The sequence below is a fragment of the Remersonia thermophila genome, chromosome 5 (genome assembly GCF_042764415.1).
Source record: "Remersonia thermophila strain ATCC 22073 chromosome 5, whole genome shotgun sequence".
Classification (NCBI taxonomy): Eukaryota; Fungi; Ascomycota; class Sordariomycetes; order Sordariales; family Chaetomiaceae; genus Remersonia; species Remersonia thermophila.
This window is the reverse complement of record NC_092221.1, coordinates 1,351,173-1,367,226: the sequence shown is the minus strand read 5'-3', so window position 1 is coordinate 1,367,226 and position 16,054 is coordinate 1,351,173. Positions and strand designations below refer to the sequence as shown.

Here is a 16,054-nt window from a genome sequence, read left to right as displayed (position 1 = left end):
AGAACAGGGTGGCTCCACACCCGCGCCCGACCCTGACCAGGGTTAAATGGGATCTGGTCATGTGCAGCGCGGTTGCCTCGCGTCAGGCTTCACGTTTCCCCACACGCGTTTTCAGGAACAAACACCTGCCCGCACCTGCCACGCCTCCTTAATCTAGTGTTACTTTTTCGGTCTGTTGATTGCTCTCGAAATATCCCAAGGACATTCCATACGTCTTTTTTCCCCAATTCAACATAATCCAAGGGCCGTCCTTGACAGGACTTCGCCATTTGCTTTCCCTCCGCCAGAGGCCCGCTTTGGATGAACGAACGCGTGTGCTGAAGTGACGCGTCGTGGTTCACAATTCACTCAAGATGGCGGACGGGGAACAGAAATCGGGCTTGTTCAACGCCTGTGCGATTGCGTTTGTGCAGAGCAAGTCGTTGTCGAGCTCGCTCATTTCTCAGGTACGGCCACCTCACCGTGTGCGGTGCTGGCAGTTGTCTATCTCCTTGCTAACGCAACCCGCTTCAAACCCAGTTCTCCCAGATCGTCAAAAGCCATGGCGCCGAGGTCCTGGAGCCGGACCACAATGGAAAAATACGCATTTCCGAGGCCACCCACATCGTGTCCAACACGATCGACTTTGACCAGTATGCCGAGGCGTTGGCCATGATGATTCCTGTCGTCACTTCCAACTGGATCAAGGCTTGCATGGCCCGCAGCCGCATCGCCCAGGTCCGACCCTTCTCGCCCGATCCTCGAATGATCTTCTCCAACGTCATCCTCACCTGTGCCGGTCTCCCGCAAAACGACCAGGAGGCCATCACTGGCGCCATTATGGCGCTGGGCGGGATGGAATCCAAGGATCTCACAAAGCAAACGACGCACATCTGCGCCCTGTCGATGGACCATGAAAAGTGCCAGGAGGCCAAGAGGAAAAATCTCAAGTGCAAGATTGTGCTTCCTCACTGGTAAGGAGCCAATGCCCCCCCCCCCCCCCCCCCCCCCCCGGGAAACATGATTTGCGGGCCGTTGCTGACTTTGTTCAGGTTCGACGATTGCTTCCGGTTAGGCAAGAGAATCGACGAGGGGCCATATCTCCTTCCCGATCCCGAAATTCTTCGAATGGCACCCGAAGACGCCGTTAAGATACCCTCGAGCCAGCAGATGCAGAGCGCCGTATCCCCGATCCCGAATGGACCCTACGAGACACAAGGGGCCGAGCAGCTGACCGTTTTTGCCCGGAAGAAGGTCATGCTCTCGACGGACCTCCCGATCAACGAAATGCTGCGCAAGACCATCATCGCCAAGATTGTCCAGAGCGGTGGGGAGGTTGTTGATGTCGTGGAAGACTGCGATATGTTCATCTGCCAATACCGTGACGGCCCGCAGTACGTCCGTGCATCGCAGCAGGGGAAGGACGTGGGCAACCTTGCCTGGCTGTACCACATGATGGTGTACAACGAGTGGACGTCTCCGTTCCGGCGGCTTCTGCATTACCCCGTCCCGAGACACGGCATTCCGGGGTTTAAGGACATGCGCATTACCCTTTCCAACTACGGCGGCGAAGCACGCCTCTACCTTGAGAATCTGGTCACCGCATGCGGTGCCACCTATACACGCACCATGAAGGCCGAGAACACCCATCTCATCACGGCCCGCATGCACAGCGAAAAGGTTGAGGCTGCCAAGGACTGGAACATTGAGATTGTTAACCACCTCTGGATCGAGGAGAGCTATGCTGCCTGCGAGGTGCAATCGCTCTCGAATCCCAAGTACAGGCACTTCCCACCGCGAACGAACCTGGGAGAGGTTATTGGGCAAACGTTCTTGTCGGAGCCCATATTGAGGCAACTATACTACCCCGGTGGTGAGGAGCACATGACGGAGGTGGCCAAGAAGAAGAAAAAAATCAATGAGCGAGCCCAAAAGAACGCTCTCACCGTCGGTTTGGACAGGGATTTTAGCGTCATGGAGGATTCTAGCCCGGCACCCGCAGCGTCATCATCGGCCCGGAAGCCGCGTGCAACCCCGGCCATGGGAACCTTCGCAACGCCAGCCAAGGCGCGGCACGTCCGCACAGGCAAGGAGAACGACACCCCCTCCGTCATGTCTAGCACCAGCCGCAGCGCCAAGGCCCAGGCGCTCTCGAAACTGCACGACCTGGCCCCGGACATTGCGCTGTACGAGAAGGAGAAGCAGCGGACAGCGAGGGGGTCACACGCGATCTGGGGCGGTAAGCGCGCAGCCGACCAGCTCGACCGGGAGCGCTCCGACAAGCATCCCAGCCCGGCTAGCAAGCGGGGAGGTGCGGACGAGGCCGAGGACGAGCAGGAAACTAAGCGACCAGCCAAGAGGCCCAAGATTGCCCTGCCAGAGGTGGACATGCGGATCTGTTTGACTGGGTACAAGCGGTGGGTGGAGAACAAGGCCTCGGAGGAAGCCGATCGGGTAAGCAATCCCATCTCGTCTTGTCTTGGGAGAAGGCTTGGGCAATAATGAAAGTTGCTAACCTTTTCGCCTACAGAAAAAGCTCCGCATGCTCGGCATCCAGATCGTGCAGGACAATGCCCCCTGCAACTACCTCGCGGCTCCCGGCATGGTGCGGACTATGAAGTTCCTCCGGGCCCTGGCGAAAGGCCCGACCGTCATCAACTCGTCCTTCATCACCGCCTGCATCGAGACGGGCAAACGGCCCGACCCCGAGGACTATCTGCTGACCGACAAGGTCAACGAGGCTCGGTTCGGCATCCCCATCGAGACGGCCGTCAGCCGCGCGCGCGCCAACCGCGGCCGCCTGCTGTGGGGCGTGCCCATTTATTGCACCGTTGAGATCCCGAACGGCGCGGACGCCTTCAAGAACATTGCCGAGGCGAACGGGGCCATCTTCAAGATCTATCGTGCGAGGGGCGGGACGACCATCAAGCCGACCACCGAGGAAGAGGATGGTGGCGCGGACCCGGATCCCGTGTACCTCCTGAGCGGCGTGACGCCGGCCGAGAAGAATCTGTGGCCCAAGTTCAAGGAGATGGCGATCCGTGGGCACATGGAGCCGCGCATTGTCAAGGCTGATTGGTTGTTGGATGTGGCGATGAAGCAGGAGTTGATGTTTGATCCGAAGTATTTGTTGACGAGTTAGATGGTTGACCACCGGAGGGAAGACGGAAGCGTGTCATGTTGAGGTGGGTCGTGACGGATAGCGAGGCGTTGGGGGGTGTTTTTTGTTTCTTTGTCAGTCTTGCATCCGGCGTCGGGGTTTGTTGTTCGAACCTGGTTTAGGTAACGTAAGGCAAGGTAGGTAGGTTATTGTCGTCGGCATCTGCATCCTCTCTCCTCTCCTGTCGGATGCTGGTGTTGTATCCGGCTTGCTCAAGCCGGACAACGAATTAAAATCATTACGTTGTTTTAAAAGAACTTGACGCCCAAAGAATCCTCGTTCCCAAAGACTTGAGCCTTTCCCCGTTTTACCAGCATCTGCAGTGCTTTGAGCAGGAGCTCCTGATCCAAGCCGTGGAACTCTGCGTAAGGTCGGTCAGCCTGAGAGCCCATCCTGGCGGACAGCCGAGGCAAGAGAAAGGAGAAGCTCACCTGTCCCCCGACTACCATCCCCCTCTACCAGCTCGTACAGCGTCAAGACGCTCCCCTTTTGGCCCGTGCTGTCCACCCACGCCTCTACGAGCGCCGCCCACTCTTCCGGCGTGCGCCAGTAGATCCATGCAAACGCGCTCGACCCGGCTGAGAGGTCTCCGGACCGTGGTGGCGGCGGGGGCGGTGACCCACCCACATACTCTGCGCGGCCGTCACGGCGGAGAAAGTCGATCACCTCGCGGATGTCGGCGGGCGAGAGGCGGCGGTTGATGGTCCGATTGTGGAACAGATCCGTGGTGTCCTTTTCCGTCCCCGACCCTGTCCCCCCCGCTGCTGCTGCTGATGATGCTAGGACTTGCGATGGGAGCAAGGTCGTCCCCGTGGCAGGGTTGGTGTCTAGCGCGGGGAGGGGCGGGAGGTCGCCGGCGTTGGGGTTGATGGCGATGCCTGTCGTGCCGGACAGGGAAAGCTTCAGGATGCGGTGGTGGCGGCAGTAGGCGAGGACCAGGGAAGACCATTTGATGAGCTGGGCGTGGTGGGTTGTGAGGTTGGTCTGGCGGGTGAAGAAGGGGGGGAAGAAGTACTCTGCGGGGAAGTTGAAGGTGTTGTTGGTGGTGGTGGTGGTGGTGGTGGAGGATGAGGAGGGGTCCGCCGAGACGGAGGGAGGTGCTGGGGAAGGGGTTGTCATAGTTAGGGCTGCTTGTACCAAATTAGAAGCACGATTTATGAAGCCTCAAGGGTTCACTGCAAGCTATTTGCTTGATGATGGTTCTCGCTTTGTCTGGCTGCGTTGTATGAAGATGTGGAAGCTTTCAGTGACGAGTAAGTGAGGTGAGGTGGGATGGACCGCGGGTGAGATGGTGGGGTTGGGAGCAATGGCATGGCCAGGGTTAGGGTTTTATTTCTGGGGGAGCACATGCGTCGAGGAGCATGCGCAGCCTTTCCTCTTCTGTCCAACGACTGCGCTGACCTCTCCACTGTCGGAAGCCCGTCGTCCCGCCGTAAACAAACCCGAGAGAGGCCCTGCGGTCCAACATCTTAAGCACCGCGGTGCCGAAACATGCGGCGACGACAGCCGCCCGTTGCCAGGCACAAAACATGGCCGTCCGAGGGAGAGATGTAGCGGTTGCGGGCGTCGCATGCTTTATCGCCTGGGGCCATGCCATCAGCTGGTGGCCCGCCCTCCGCTGGGCGGGCCACGCCTTCGTCGCCGGAGTGTTCCTTGCTGTCATCGGGCTGGCCGCCCTCGTGCTGCTCACCTCTCGCGGCTCCCGCGCGCTCGGCACAAGGACCGCCCGTCCAGATGCCCCGGCCTTCCTCGCCCCCGCCGTCTGGGACGCCGAGGTCACCGCCCTCCGTCGTCGCCAGATCTTCGATAAGACACCGCTTTGCCCCGCCTCGCCCCGCCTGTCGGCCGCTCTCGATGAGGTGCTGGGCCTCATCGTTCGCGACTTCCTACGCGCCTGGTACTCCAGCATCAGCCCGAACCCCATCTTTCTGGACGAGGTCGACCGGGCCATACGCTGCGCCTTGCTCCGGGTGGCCGACCGGCTGCAGGCCCTGGACCTCGCCGAGGTGCTCACGACCCGCATCGTGCCCATCCTGACGGCCCACTTCCGCGACTTTGACGAGGCGGAGCGCTCCGTCCGCGGCCGCAAGCTCAACCGCAGCGTCACCGAGACCGAGGAGCTGGACCTGGCCATCGCGTCCAAGTACAAGGGCGGCAAGCTGCACCCGGCCGCGAGCCTGGCCTTCTCCGATACCAAAACGGCCCAGCAGGATCACCTGCGCCAGAAAATGGCGGGCGTCCTGCCTCTGGTCCTGCCCGACACCCTGCTCTCCTCGAGGGCCGTGTCGACGCTGATCCGCGAGATCACGGCCTGCGCCGTTATGTTCCCCGTGATGCAGCTCTTGTCGGACCCTGATACGTGGAACCAGCTGATGGAGAACTACGGCCGCACGGTGCTTCAGGACCGCTCGACCGTCCGGAAGCTGCGTGCGGCGCTCGACCAGCACGCGTCGCCCGTGCCCAAGGCCGGCAAGCCTGCGGCTTTCCCGCGCCTCACCCCGACCGACAGCGAGAGGCGTTTTGAAAAGTTTATCCGAGCGATTCGTAAGGTCAACAACCTCTCGGATGCACGCCGCTTCCGCAACGAGGTTGCCAGCCAGCTCAAGCGGGATTCGCAGCAGGACAACGTGGACCAGGTCTACCTGCGCCGCCTGGAGATGGGCAAGCGCATGCTGGATCAGAGAGTCCAGCAGCTCGCCGCCGGAGGAGGGCGGCCACCACCACCTCTCCCGCAAGCCGCCGAGCTGTCGACGCCGACCGAGTCTAGGCTGGAACGTGCGTCCCTCGCCGAGCTGCTGCGCGATCCGTCGGCGCTCTCGTACTTCATGGAGTACATGGACCGGCAGCGCTTGATGCCCATGGTGCAGTTTTGGCTCGTCGTGGATGGCTTCCGGAACCCCCTCGAGGACGATGGGCCCGAAGGGGAGCAGCTGCCGTTGCAACTTCCACCGTGGACAGAATCCGACCGTCTCGACCTCGCCCAGATCGACGCCGCGTATTTGAGCAAGCCGGAGCTGAAGGTCCCGGACTCGTCCAAGCGCATTATTCAAGAGTTCCTCAGGGCTGGCAAGAAGGCAACGCCCGAGCAGTACTACCGCGCGCGCAGGGAGATCCTGAGGGCGCAAAGCGCCGTGCTCGAGGAGATGCGCATGAAGCATTTTCAGAACTTCAAAAAGTCGGACTTGTTCTTCAAGGCTCTCGCCGCCGAGGAGGCGTCCAGGCGTACGGTGATGTCCAATCCGGCACCCGGACCCAAGGCCGCGTCGCCTCTCCCACGATCCACCTCGTTCAATCCATCCAAGCCTACTCCCATGGCGCGCCTCGGGCCGAGACTGAGCCTGGGTCCCCACTCGAGGCGGGCCGGGTCGACGTCGGACCTACGAACGCTCGAGACGAACGGCGGCGGCAACGGCGCGGAACCGCATTCGCCTCCGCCGCTGTTCGATGACGAGGACGTGGGCGACGAGACGCTCGCCGATTCCTTGGCCAGCCTCGACCAGGACATTGGCTCGGCGGCACCTCCCGTCCCGGACAAGAAGGTCGTCCAGGCGATGGAGCAGGCTTTGAACAACATCCTCGAGGACAGCCAGCCGCCCACGGCCGATGATTTACGTGCATCCCTGTTTGGCGACGACGAGCCGGGGAGCGGCATCTTCTCCCCCGTGCCCGCCGGTGCGAAGTCAAGGAAGGGAAGCTCGCCCGCTCGCGGGTCGCGGTCTAATCGAGGATCCGTCGACCTTACGAGCGCGAGACTTTCTACGGACTTACCGCGGTCCAGCCGGGGGTCGTTGGATGTCGAACGACCCGCCACGAAACCCCCAGAAAGGCCCAGCCTGGCCTCGCTGGGCCTGGTGAGCGCAGCCTCTCGGATCGGCGTGTTCGTCGACGACGATCTCTTCGGCGACGAGGGCAAGTACCTCTCAGACGAGGCGTCGGATGCCGAGGGCGACGGCGACGACGAGGACGCGGACATGGTGCACGAGGCCGCCCCCGGCGATCTTGGCCTTGCCGAAGCCATCGAGGCGCTCAGCAACGACATCGACAAGCTCGTTGCGCAGGAGGCCGTGGTGGACTCGCTGCTCAAGAAGGCCGAGCTCACAAACAACGCGGCCGAGCTGAGGATCCTGCGCAAGTCCAAGGCCAGCCTGCAGCGCGAGATCCGCCGCAAGGAGCTGCAACGACAACAGTACGTGGTCCAGGAGAGCGACAATAGCTTGTATGGCCGGTCGACCGTCAAGATCAAGTCCATCCAAGTCGGGCGCGAGGACGACGGCAAAGAGTTTGCGCTCTACGCGATCGAGGTCTCGCGCAACGCGGGGGAGCGCATGCCGGCGGCCACCTGGGTCGTCACCCGCCGCTACAGCGAGTTTTTGGCGCTGCACCAGAAGCTCCGCGAGCGTTACCCGTCGGTGCGCAACCTCGACTTTCCTCGTCGCCGCGTCGTCATGAAGCTGCAGAGCGAGTTCCTCCAGAAGCGCCGCGCCGGTCTTGAGAAGTACCTTAGCGAGCTCCTCCTGCTGCCGGACGTTTGCCGCAGCCGCGAGCTCCGCGCCTTTCTCTCGCAAAGCGCCATCGCGCCATCCCTGGGGGCCGCAGGCGGGGACGCCGGCGCAGAGGTTTCTGGCTCGTCGCACAAGCACAAGGACATGATCACCCGCCTCTACGACTCGGTCGCCGACGGCATGGAGGACATCCTTGGCAACATTCCCGTGCTCGACCAGCTCTCGCTGGCGGGGCAAAATCTCCTCGCGGCGGCGACCGGCACATCCCCCGCAGAGGCGGGGGCGACAGGAGGCGATCCCGCAGCCGCTGCCGCTGCAGCGGCCGAGGCCGAGGCCGAGCTGAACGCCTTCGACAAGGCGGCGGCGACGGCGACGGAGCCCTTCGTCAAGCCCATCTGCGACATCTTCCTCGAGGTCTTTGAGCTGAACCGCGGCAACAACTGGCTCCGGGGCCGCGCGGTCGTCGTCGTGCTCCACCAGCTTCTCGGCGGCACCATCGAGCGCAAGCTCAGGGACAATGTGCAGCTCCTCACGCACGACGAGGAGACGCTCGTCAAGTACGTTGGGTTGCTGCGGCAGGCCCTGTGGCCTCTGGGGGAGGACGGGGTGACGCCGATGACGGTCGCCGAGGCGAACGCGCGGAAGATGCCGAGGACGAAGGCGGACAAGGCGAGCACGAGGACGGAGGCTGGGTTGATGTTGGCGACGCTGGTGCCGGATTTGGTGGGGAGCGTGGTGGGGAGGGTCAATGCAAAGGCGGCGGCTAGGAGGGTGTTTGCGGCATTTAATAATGCGAGGTTGAAGTAAGTTTTTATTTTCGTTTTTTTTTTTTCCTTTTTTTTTCCTTGGGTGGGATGCTGGATGCTAACGCTTTTTGATAGCACACACCTGGCGTATACGCTGCTGGATGAGATCGTTGACATCTTATTTGGTGATCAGGAGGTAGGACGAAGAGGGAGGTGATGCGTAGCGTTTGCTCCCTGCGGTTTACCATGGTCCGCCATAATGTGTTTTTTTCTTTCTTTCTTGCACTTGGTTGACATTGGGGCGGGATGGGTTAATTCGGACTGCACTTTGAGGATCCTTTTGCTCTCTGGGTTAGGTATGTTGGTGCCGGGTGGATGATATCTATTATCGTCTTGAGTTTGCATTGCAGGGCGTTTGGAGGAGAGAGGAAGGAAGGGGAATGAGCATGTTGGTTCCTGGTTTGTTATTCTAGTCAACTTTGCGATGCATTGTCTACGTACAACTGTGATCTTCTAGGTGCCCATCTTGAACATGGCAACGTACTACACGCCCTCCCCCCCCCCCCCCTCATAAAATAAATAAATAAAATAAAATAAAATAAAATAAAATACATCCCATGCGGCAACTCTTGCTAACGGATGAGCGCACTACCTACCGGCATCCCTGGGAGAGCCATGGACGATGTTGTCTATGCACACGACCTGCCCACCGTTGATCACGTGCCTCCAAAGACGGGAAGACAGGGTGGCGTCCTCGCTCAAACCACCGCTGGTCCTTTGCGGGTCGTATTGGGCGGAAGAGCGCTAAAACGCCCGGCTTCTGTGGTGTGGAAGGATCATGAAGGTCTCCACCAAATCTCGTGACGTCGTCAGCCTTGAAGACAACCTGGGCCCCACTTTTTCCCTTGCCGCCGCCGCCCGGCCCGTCCCCGTCTACCAGCCTTTCTTCTTTTTCTCGTCCTTTACCGAGTGAACCATTGAAACCTCACATTGCACTCTCTCCCATTCTCTCCCGTTCTATCCTCCCTTCCCCTCCTCTCCTCTGCTTCTCTGCTGCTGCGTGCCAGGACTTGCTGACCCGGCGGTTCTGGTAACACCCGACCCCCCCCCCCCCCCCCCCCCCCCCCCAATCCACTTGTACCTTTTCCAACTTTCCCCACATTCCAGCGAGGCTCGATTCCCTCCCTCAACTCGAATTGGCCCAAGCTTCCATCCTTCAGCAAGGCAACCCCACCCAGCCCGCAGCGGATCACGCAGCCTTCCCCTTCGTCATCTCCAATCTCATCCTCTCCCCACATTTCCTGGAATCTTCAACTCAACCCTCCAAACCAACAAACACCGCTCTATCCATCAACGTCGCCGCTTCGCGCAGCGAACCGGACAGCAAAGATGACCGAGGTGTCGTCTACCCGCCTGTACCTGGGCAACCTGCCCAAGCACGGTGAGGAGCTCCCGCCACGCATCGCCGCGGGCTCCGACGCAAGGCTAACCACCGCCCTCCGCAGCCACCAAGGCCGACATCATGGCGCACTTTGCGACCCACGGCACCGGCGAGATCACCGACATCAAGGTCATGAATGGCTTCGGCTTCATCGAGTATAAGGATGCGATGGATGCTCGGGATGTCGTCCCAGGTATGTTTGTTCCCGCTGGTCCGCTCGCCCCTTCGCATCCGTCCGGCTCCGCAACCATGCTGACAACCATGCTTCTTGTTCAGCGTTCCGTACGTCGCGCCACCTCCATCCCACCTCCTCGCTGTCGTGTCGCTAACGCCCCCTCGAGACGGATCCGACTTCATGGGGGAAAGGCTCACCGTGCAGTTTGCGCGCGGTACCCGCCACCGCGAACCAGGATATGGCGACCGCAACAACGCTCCCCGGCCGCGTCGCACGCCCCACCGAATGCAGGTCACCGGCCTTCCGAATGATACCAGCTGGCAGGTCTGTTAATGCTCTCCCACCCCGTTTTCCTGCGACATTGGATACATCATCATCATCATCACCACCATCATCATCATCAACCCCTTGCTCGGCGCTTTGAGGAGCGGGCTGTCTCCTTGGGGCCCATGGATCAAGAAGCCATCGTCCTCCCCCTTCCTCCCGGCCTGGTCAACCGGTTCGGACTGGCCCCAGGGCACGTGGCGAACATCGGCGGGATGCCGGGTCCCTGGTCCGCATCTGCGCTTATGGCCGTGTTCGGCTCTCACCCCTCGCTATCCTACGGCCCGTTGTCTCCCCCGGTTTTCTGGAACGCTGCCATTTAACTGTGATCTTTGTCAAGCTGGGACCATGGTGTATCCTGCCTGCCCTGGATCTTTTTTTTTTTGGCGCGCGCGCTCTTGACTTTTGTCTGGACTTGATCGAACGCTTCCCTTGGGACCGCCAACCTCACCTCCGGAACTTCCACTTACATTGGACTCTGGCTCTAGGACCTGAAGGACTTTGCCCGCCAGTCCGGCCGTGACGTGGTCTACTCGGAAACAAGCCGCAACGGTGGCACCGAGGGGTATGTCGGCCGCCATGAGCCCCGGCGGCTCCGTGAACCGCGCTGACGTGCTTGCTAGGTTCGTCGAGTTCGAGACCGCCGAGGACCTCCGAATCGCCGTCGAAAAGCTGGACGGCCACGAATTCAAAAACGCGCGCGTGACTTGCGTGGCCAACGTAGGCCGGTCTTCTGTTGACTCGTGGCCTCGGCTAATGCCGCCACAGGCCCAGCCCGACTATCCGAGACCGGACCGGGCTCGCTCGCGCTCCCCTCGCCGTGGGTACCCGCCTCCCATGCATGATGACTACGACCGGCGCGGCCCGCCGCGCGGATACAGCCCGCGACGTGATGGCTACCGGGACGGCTATCGTGAGCGCACCCCGCCCCCTCGTCGGGACTATTATGATGAGAGGAGGGGAGGCTACCGTTCCCCCCCGCGCCGCGGACCCCCGCCTATGGATGACTACCCGCCCCCTCGCAGTCGCTACGACGACCCCTACCGGGGCGGCCCGAGGGACTATCCTCCTCCGGATCCCTACATGAACGGCCGCGGCTATGACCGCCCGCCCCCGCCCCGGGACTTCCCGCCTCCGCGCGACCCCTACGGCAGGGACCCGTACCCTCCTAGGGATTACGAGCCCCGGCGCTACTGAGGGCATCGCCGATGCGATCCATTCCGGGACACGATGGTCGGACCGCCTCGCTTGTTCTTGTCTTGGTTTTTCTCTGGCTCTCTGTTGACTGTTTCGGGCACTCCGTCTGGCCACGGCTGATTTCATCGGTTTCCGCTTTGCTTTTCTGCCATCCTGGAGGCGGAGAGCAGCATCCCTGGTGTTCCTCCTGTCATTCTTCTGCGTCCTTTCTGGGTTTGATTGGTTTGTTATCGTTACCGGACACACAAAATGTCAGCGGCTCTGGTAGGCTGGTTCACGGTTTATGTCTCCTTTTTTTTTTTTTTTTTTTTGTTCCCCTAGGTTATCGGATCTCCCACATACTTGTTCACCTGGAATGGGCCATCATCACCATGCCTGGAGTTGAGGGACCGGATGTACGATGTGACGACGGAATGCCGGGACTGTTACCTGTGGAGTAAGTTTCATTGTTTGGAATGTACGAGAATCACGGGATTGATTTTGCGGGTTTGCTGTAACGTCGTTGGGTGCGAGGCCACGATGCGAACGAGACCGAGCCGGCTGGTAAACTTTGAGACGTGAATGGCATGCCTTATCTTCATGCCTCTGAATATTCGTACGCGAAGTTGATTTTTTATGCGTCTCGTACCCCGCAACCGTCTCGCCAGGAGCGTGCTAATGCGACACAGGAGGCTGACACGAAATTGCGGAGACGATAATGTATCGTGACAAACTGGTGACGATGAGTGAGAGTCGATCTCATGTCTCAGGTAGATGGTGATTACGCTGTCGGGTCCTGAAGCAAGGAAGAGAACGTAGTACATAGAATATAATACATGATGCCAACTGTTCCTGTTCTCCCCTCCTCCAACCAACAGTCCAGGTACCCCACCCTGCCGGTACGACAGAAAACTTGCTGCGAATTCTGTGTGATTGACAGGCACCTGGCCTTTGGGGTTTCTTGGACGTCCGGTCCGTAGCGTGGCCATGTCCTGATTGCGATGCTGCTCCCAGATCAACAACACACAATGGCCTCGCACTGGCAGGAATTCACCGCACATGAAACAGCAACATGCAGCTCTGAAAATTGCATACATGAACTGTTGCAATGTCGAGCACGGTACCTGGTTAACGTGCATGTGTTGGGTTGGACCTACTTTTCCCAGGTCGGATTTAAGCTCGTGGAGACCTGTGGGGCATGCGGGAACAGGCGCGATCTTATCTTATCGCAGAACTTCCCAAATTTTTGACGCCAGTCTTCCAGGTTGGACGGAACAGGGACTGCTTGCTTCCGCAAACCACAACACCGCTGAGCCGTTCGCTTCCATTCTCCCCCCCCCCCTCTCCCCCCTCCCAACGACCAACGACACCATGAAGCGCAAGCTCGATAAAAACGGCGAGCCGGTTGAGGCGCCGCCGAAGACCAAGTCCAAAGCTGCTCAGCCCTCACAACCCGCGCAATCCGAGGAGCCCTCACAACCAGAAAAGCAAGAGCCTGCAACCGAGCCGTCCTTCGCCGAGCTGGGCCTGGACCCCCGCCTCGTCCAAGCCGTCGCAAAGCAGAGCTTTGAGAAGCCCACCCTCGTCCAGCGCAAGGCCATCCCGCTGGCCCTCCAGGGCCAAGATGTGCTCTGCAAGGCCAAGACGGGCTCCGGCAAGACCGCCGCTTACGTCCTGCCCGTGCTCTCGAGCATCCTACGTCGCAAGGTGGTATGTTGAGGCGATCTAGCCATCGATCATCCGCGGCCGATGCTGACCCCGTCCCAGGCCGACCCGACCCAGTTCACGGCCGCCCTTGTCCTCGTCCCTACCCGCGAGCTCGCCGACCAGGTCTTCAAGGCCATCGAGCAGTTCTCGGCCTTCAGCGCCAAAGACATCCATGCCGCCAAGCTGACCGAGAACCTCTCCGACGCCGTCCAGCGCTCCCTCCTCGCCAACGTCCCGGACATCGTCGTCGCCACCCCCGCCCGCGCCTGGCACAGCGTCTCCTCGGCCGCGTTGTCGCTCGACCGCCTGCAGCACCTTGTCCTGGACGAGGCCGACCTGGTCCTGTCGTATGGCTACGACGAGGACATGGAAAACATCGCCCGCTCGCTGCCCAAGGGCGTCCAGACCATCATGATGAGCGCCACGCTGTCGCCCGAGCTCGACACCCTCAAGGGCATCTTCTGCCGCAACCCTACCGTGCTGGACCTCAAGGAGGAGTTTGGTGCCGAGGATGAGAAGCTGACGCAGTTTTACGTCAAGTGCTCCGAGGAGGACAAGTGGCTCATCTCGTACCTGATCTTCAAGCTGCAGCTCATCAAGGGGCCGTGCCTGATCTTTGTCGCTGATATCGACCGGTCGTACCGGCTAAAGGTGAGCATGACGGCCCGCTTGTCACGCTCGGCCGGCATGGAGCTGACGCGTCGCAGCTCTTCTTTGAGCAGTTCAGCATCCGGAGCTGCGTCCTGAACTCGGAGCTTCCCATCAACACGCGCATCAAGATTATCGAAGAGTTCAATCGCGTACGTACCATGTCTCGCTCGGCGTTGCCAAGGAGGGTCGGATGCTGACTCTTGACCTTTTGTTGCAGGGCATCTACGACATCATCATCGCGTCGGACGAGAAGAGCGAGATTTTTGGAGACGAGGCCGCCGAGGAGGAGAAGGGGAAGCAGTCGAAAAAGCCGTCCAAGAACAATCAAGGGGACAACTCCGAGCAACCTAAGAAGAAGCGGAAGCACAGCAAAGACGAAGAATACGGTGTATCAAGAGGTACACGACCCCGGGATGAAGATTCTTGTTGACCTTTGCGGACGGCGCTGATTCCCCTCTCTAGGCATCGACTTCAAGAACGTCGCAGCGGTGGTCAATTTTGACATGCCCACCTCTGCCTCGTCCTACACGCACAGGATAGGTCGCACTGCCAGAGCCGGGCGCGCAGGCATTGCCCTCTCCTTTGTGATCCCCAAGGACCAGCACGGCAAGCACAAGGCGACGACCATCAAGAGCACGGAGAAGGACGAGAAAGTCCTGGCCAAGATCATGAGGCAACAGGCCAAGCTCAACAGGACGCTGGAGCCGTACAACTTCAACAAGTCTCAGATGGAAGCCTTCCGGTACCGCATGAATGACGGTAGGTCGCACTGCTTTGCGCAAACCTGCTCCGGTTCATAACTGACCCATCGCAGCTCTCCGCGCCGTAACCAAGGTCGCCATTCGCGAGGCTCGGACACGAGAACTCCGCCAGGAGCTCCTCCGAAGCGAGACGCTGAAGCGGTATTTCGAAGAGAACCCTACCGAGCTGGCGCACCTGCGCCACGACGGCGAGCTAGGCCGCACCACCCGGCACCAGCCCCACCTCAAGCACGTGCCAGACTATTTGTTGCCCAAGGATGGCAAGAAGGCGTTGGCGCAGGACGGCGGCGTCGGGTTCGTGCCCTTCAAGAAGATGGACGGCAAGGATAGAAGGCACCATAGGAAGGGCAAGGGCGGGAAGGGCAGGTCGTTCAAGGTGGGCGGGAGGAAAGATCCGCTCAAGACATTTAAGGTGAGGAGGAAGGCGAAGTGAGAAGTTGGTGCGGCGAGCGGGGGTAGCGTAGTGCGAGGACAAGGTGAGGGTGCCTAGCTTCCATACCCAGGCGTTTTGAGGTAATCGTGGAATATAGAAAAAGGTTGGCCCCGTGAGGCACGGGTGTTTGCGATTGGTCCCTTCTGCTGTGCACCAACTAAGAACCCAAAGAGGTTCTCCATGGAGCCATTGTACCGTAGAATCACAAGGGCCCGAGGTCCTCGAGTCATCAGACAACCTCCTCCGGCTTGCGTTGAGCCATGGCGAGGCCATGCTGGTTGGCGATAGGGGCATACAATTGTGGAGAGGTTCTATGACATGCTTGCTCCCTTGTCTGTCTCTCTCTCTCTCTCTCTCTCTCTCTCTCTCCCTCTCTCTCTTGTGTTCACCTGTGTGCCAGGCACACTGTCCTTAGCTTGTACAAGATGGCACATTCTCCTAAAAGGGTGAGGCCTCCGAATCTTGTGCCGGCAAGGTTCTTGGATGTTGAGAAAAAACCCACCTTCACAAGCGTCATGCTTCGCTACGTCGTGACGGAGAGGGTACGGTACGTACGCGGCTTCGCCACACCCACTCGCCACTGCCAAGAATCGGGCGCCTATAAGAGGCTCCCTCGTCCGTTCAGCTCAACATCAACCGCTTCGTTCAGAGCTCAAACTCCGCGCACTCACAGCTCGCATTTCTTCGGCTCATCTTTTGCCTAAGCCGGTCAAAGAAGATAGACCAGGAGCAAGAAACCACCATGTCCGCCCAACCCTCGCAATCCCAACCATCGGGACAGGACCCCGCCGCCGCCCCATCCGGCAACCCTCCTCAACCCCAACTTCAAGAACAGCCGCGCGCCACGGGAGCCGGCGCCAACACGGGCGCCGGGGTGACGCGGCCCAAGACGCGCGAGGAGGAGGAGGCGGACCGGCGCTACGAGGAGGCCATTGAGGACCACTACGCTCGGACCGAGGGCGGTGCTTGAGCGGCTCCCTGATGGAGGAGGACGGGACG

General features: G+C 60.2%; 6 protein-coding genes across 6 annotated transcripts; 5 read left to right on the top strand and 1 right to left on the bottom strand.

Moving 5' to 3' along the window:
• Positions 1-353: 353 nt before the first annotated feature.
• VTJ83DRAFT_5584 (uncharacterized protein) lies at positions 354-3,121 on the top strand (the record flags this gene model as incomplete). The annotated part of the gene is made up of 4 exons (XM_071012200.1): positions 354-446; positions 520-953; positions 1,032-2,433; positions 2,510-3,121. 4 exons carry the CDS (start codon positions 354-356, stop codon positions 3,119-3,121), a joined length of 2,541 nt encoding a protein of 846 aa, XP_070864959.1.
• Positions 3,122-3,387: 266 nt separating this feature from the next.
• On the bottom strand, positions 3,388-4,258 carry VTJ83DRAFT_5583 (uncharacterized protein; the record flags this gene model as incomplete). The annotated part of the gene is made up of 2 exons (XM_071012199.1): positions 3,388-3,500; positions 3,571-4,258. 2 exons carry the CDS (start codon positions 4,256-4,258, stop codon positions 3,388-3,390), a joined length of 801 nt encoding a protein of 266 aa, XP_070864958.1.
• Positions 4,259-4,668: 410 nt separating this feature from the next.
• VTJ83DRAFT_5582 (uncharacterized protein) lies at positions 4,669-8,604 on the top strand (the record flags this gene model as incomplete). The annotated part of the gene is made up of 2 exons (XM_071012198.1): positions 4,669-8,444; positions 8,523-8,604. 2 exons carry the CDS (start codon positions 4,669-4,671, stop codon positions 8,602-8,604), a joined length of 3,858 nt encoding a protein of 1,285 aa, XP_070864957.1.
• Positions 8,605-9,776: 1,172 nt separating this feature from the next.
• VTJ83DRAFT_5581 (uncharacterized protein) lies at positions 9,777-11,524 on the top strand (the record flags this gene model as incomplete). Its single annotated transcript, XM_071012197.1, has 7 exons — positions 9,777-9,828; positions 9,893-10,021; positions 10,105-10,110; positions 10,170-10,327; positions 10,816-10,892; positions 10,951-11,047; positions 11,096-11,524. 7 exons carry the CDS (start codon positions 9,777-9,779, stop codon positions 11,522-11,524), a joined length of 948 nt encoding a protein of 315 aa, XP_070864956.1.
• Positions 11,525-12,874: 1,350 nt separating this feature from the next.
• VTJ83DRAFT_5580 (uncharacterized protein) lies at positions 12,875-15,055 on the top strand (the record flags this gene model as incomplete). The annotated part of the gene is made up of 6 exons (XM_071012196.1): positions 12,875-13,213; positions 13,271-13,861; positions 13,918-14,010; positions 14,079-14,259; positions 14,324-14,620; positions 14,676-15,055. The coding sequence occupies 6 exons, from the start codon at positions 12,875-12,877 to the stop codon at positions 15,053-15,055; spliced, it is 1,881 nt and encodes a 626-aa protein (XP_070864955.1).
• Positions 15,056-15,797: 742 nt separating this feature from the next.
• VTJ83DRAFT_5579 (uncharacterized protein) lies at positions 15,798-16,025 on the top strand (the record flags this gene model as incomplete). Its single annotated transcript, XM_071012194.1, has 1 exon — positions 15,798-16,025. One exon carries the CDS (start codon positions 15,798-15,800, stop codon positions 16,023-16,025), a length of 228 nt encoding a protein of 75 aa, XP_070864954.1.
• Between the last annotated feature and the right edge of the window lie 29 nt (positions 16,026-16,054).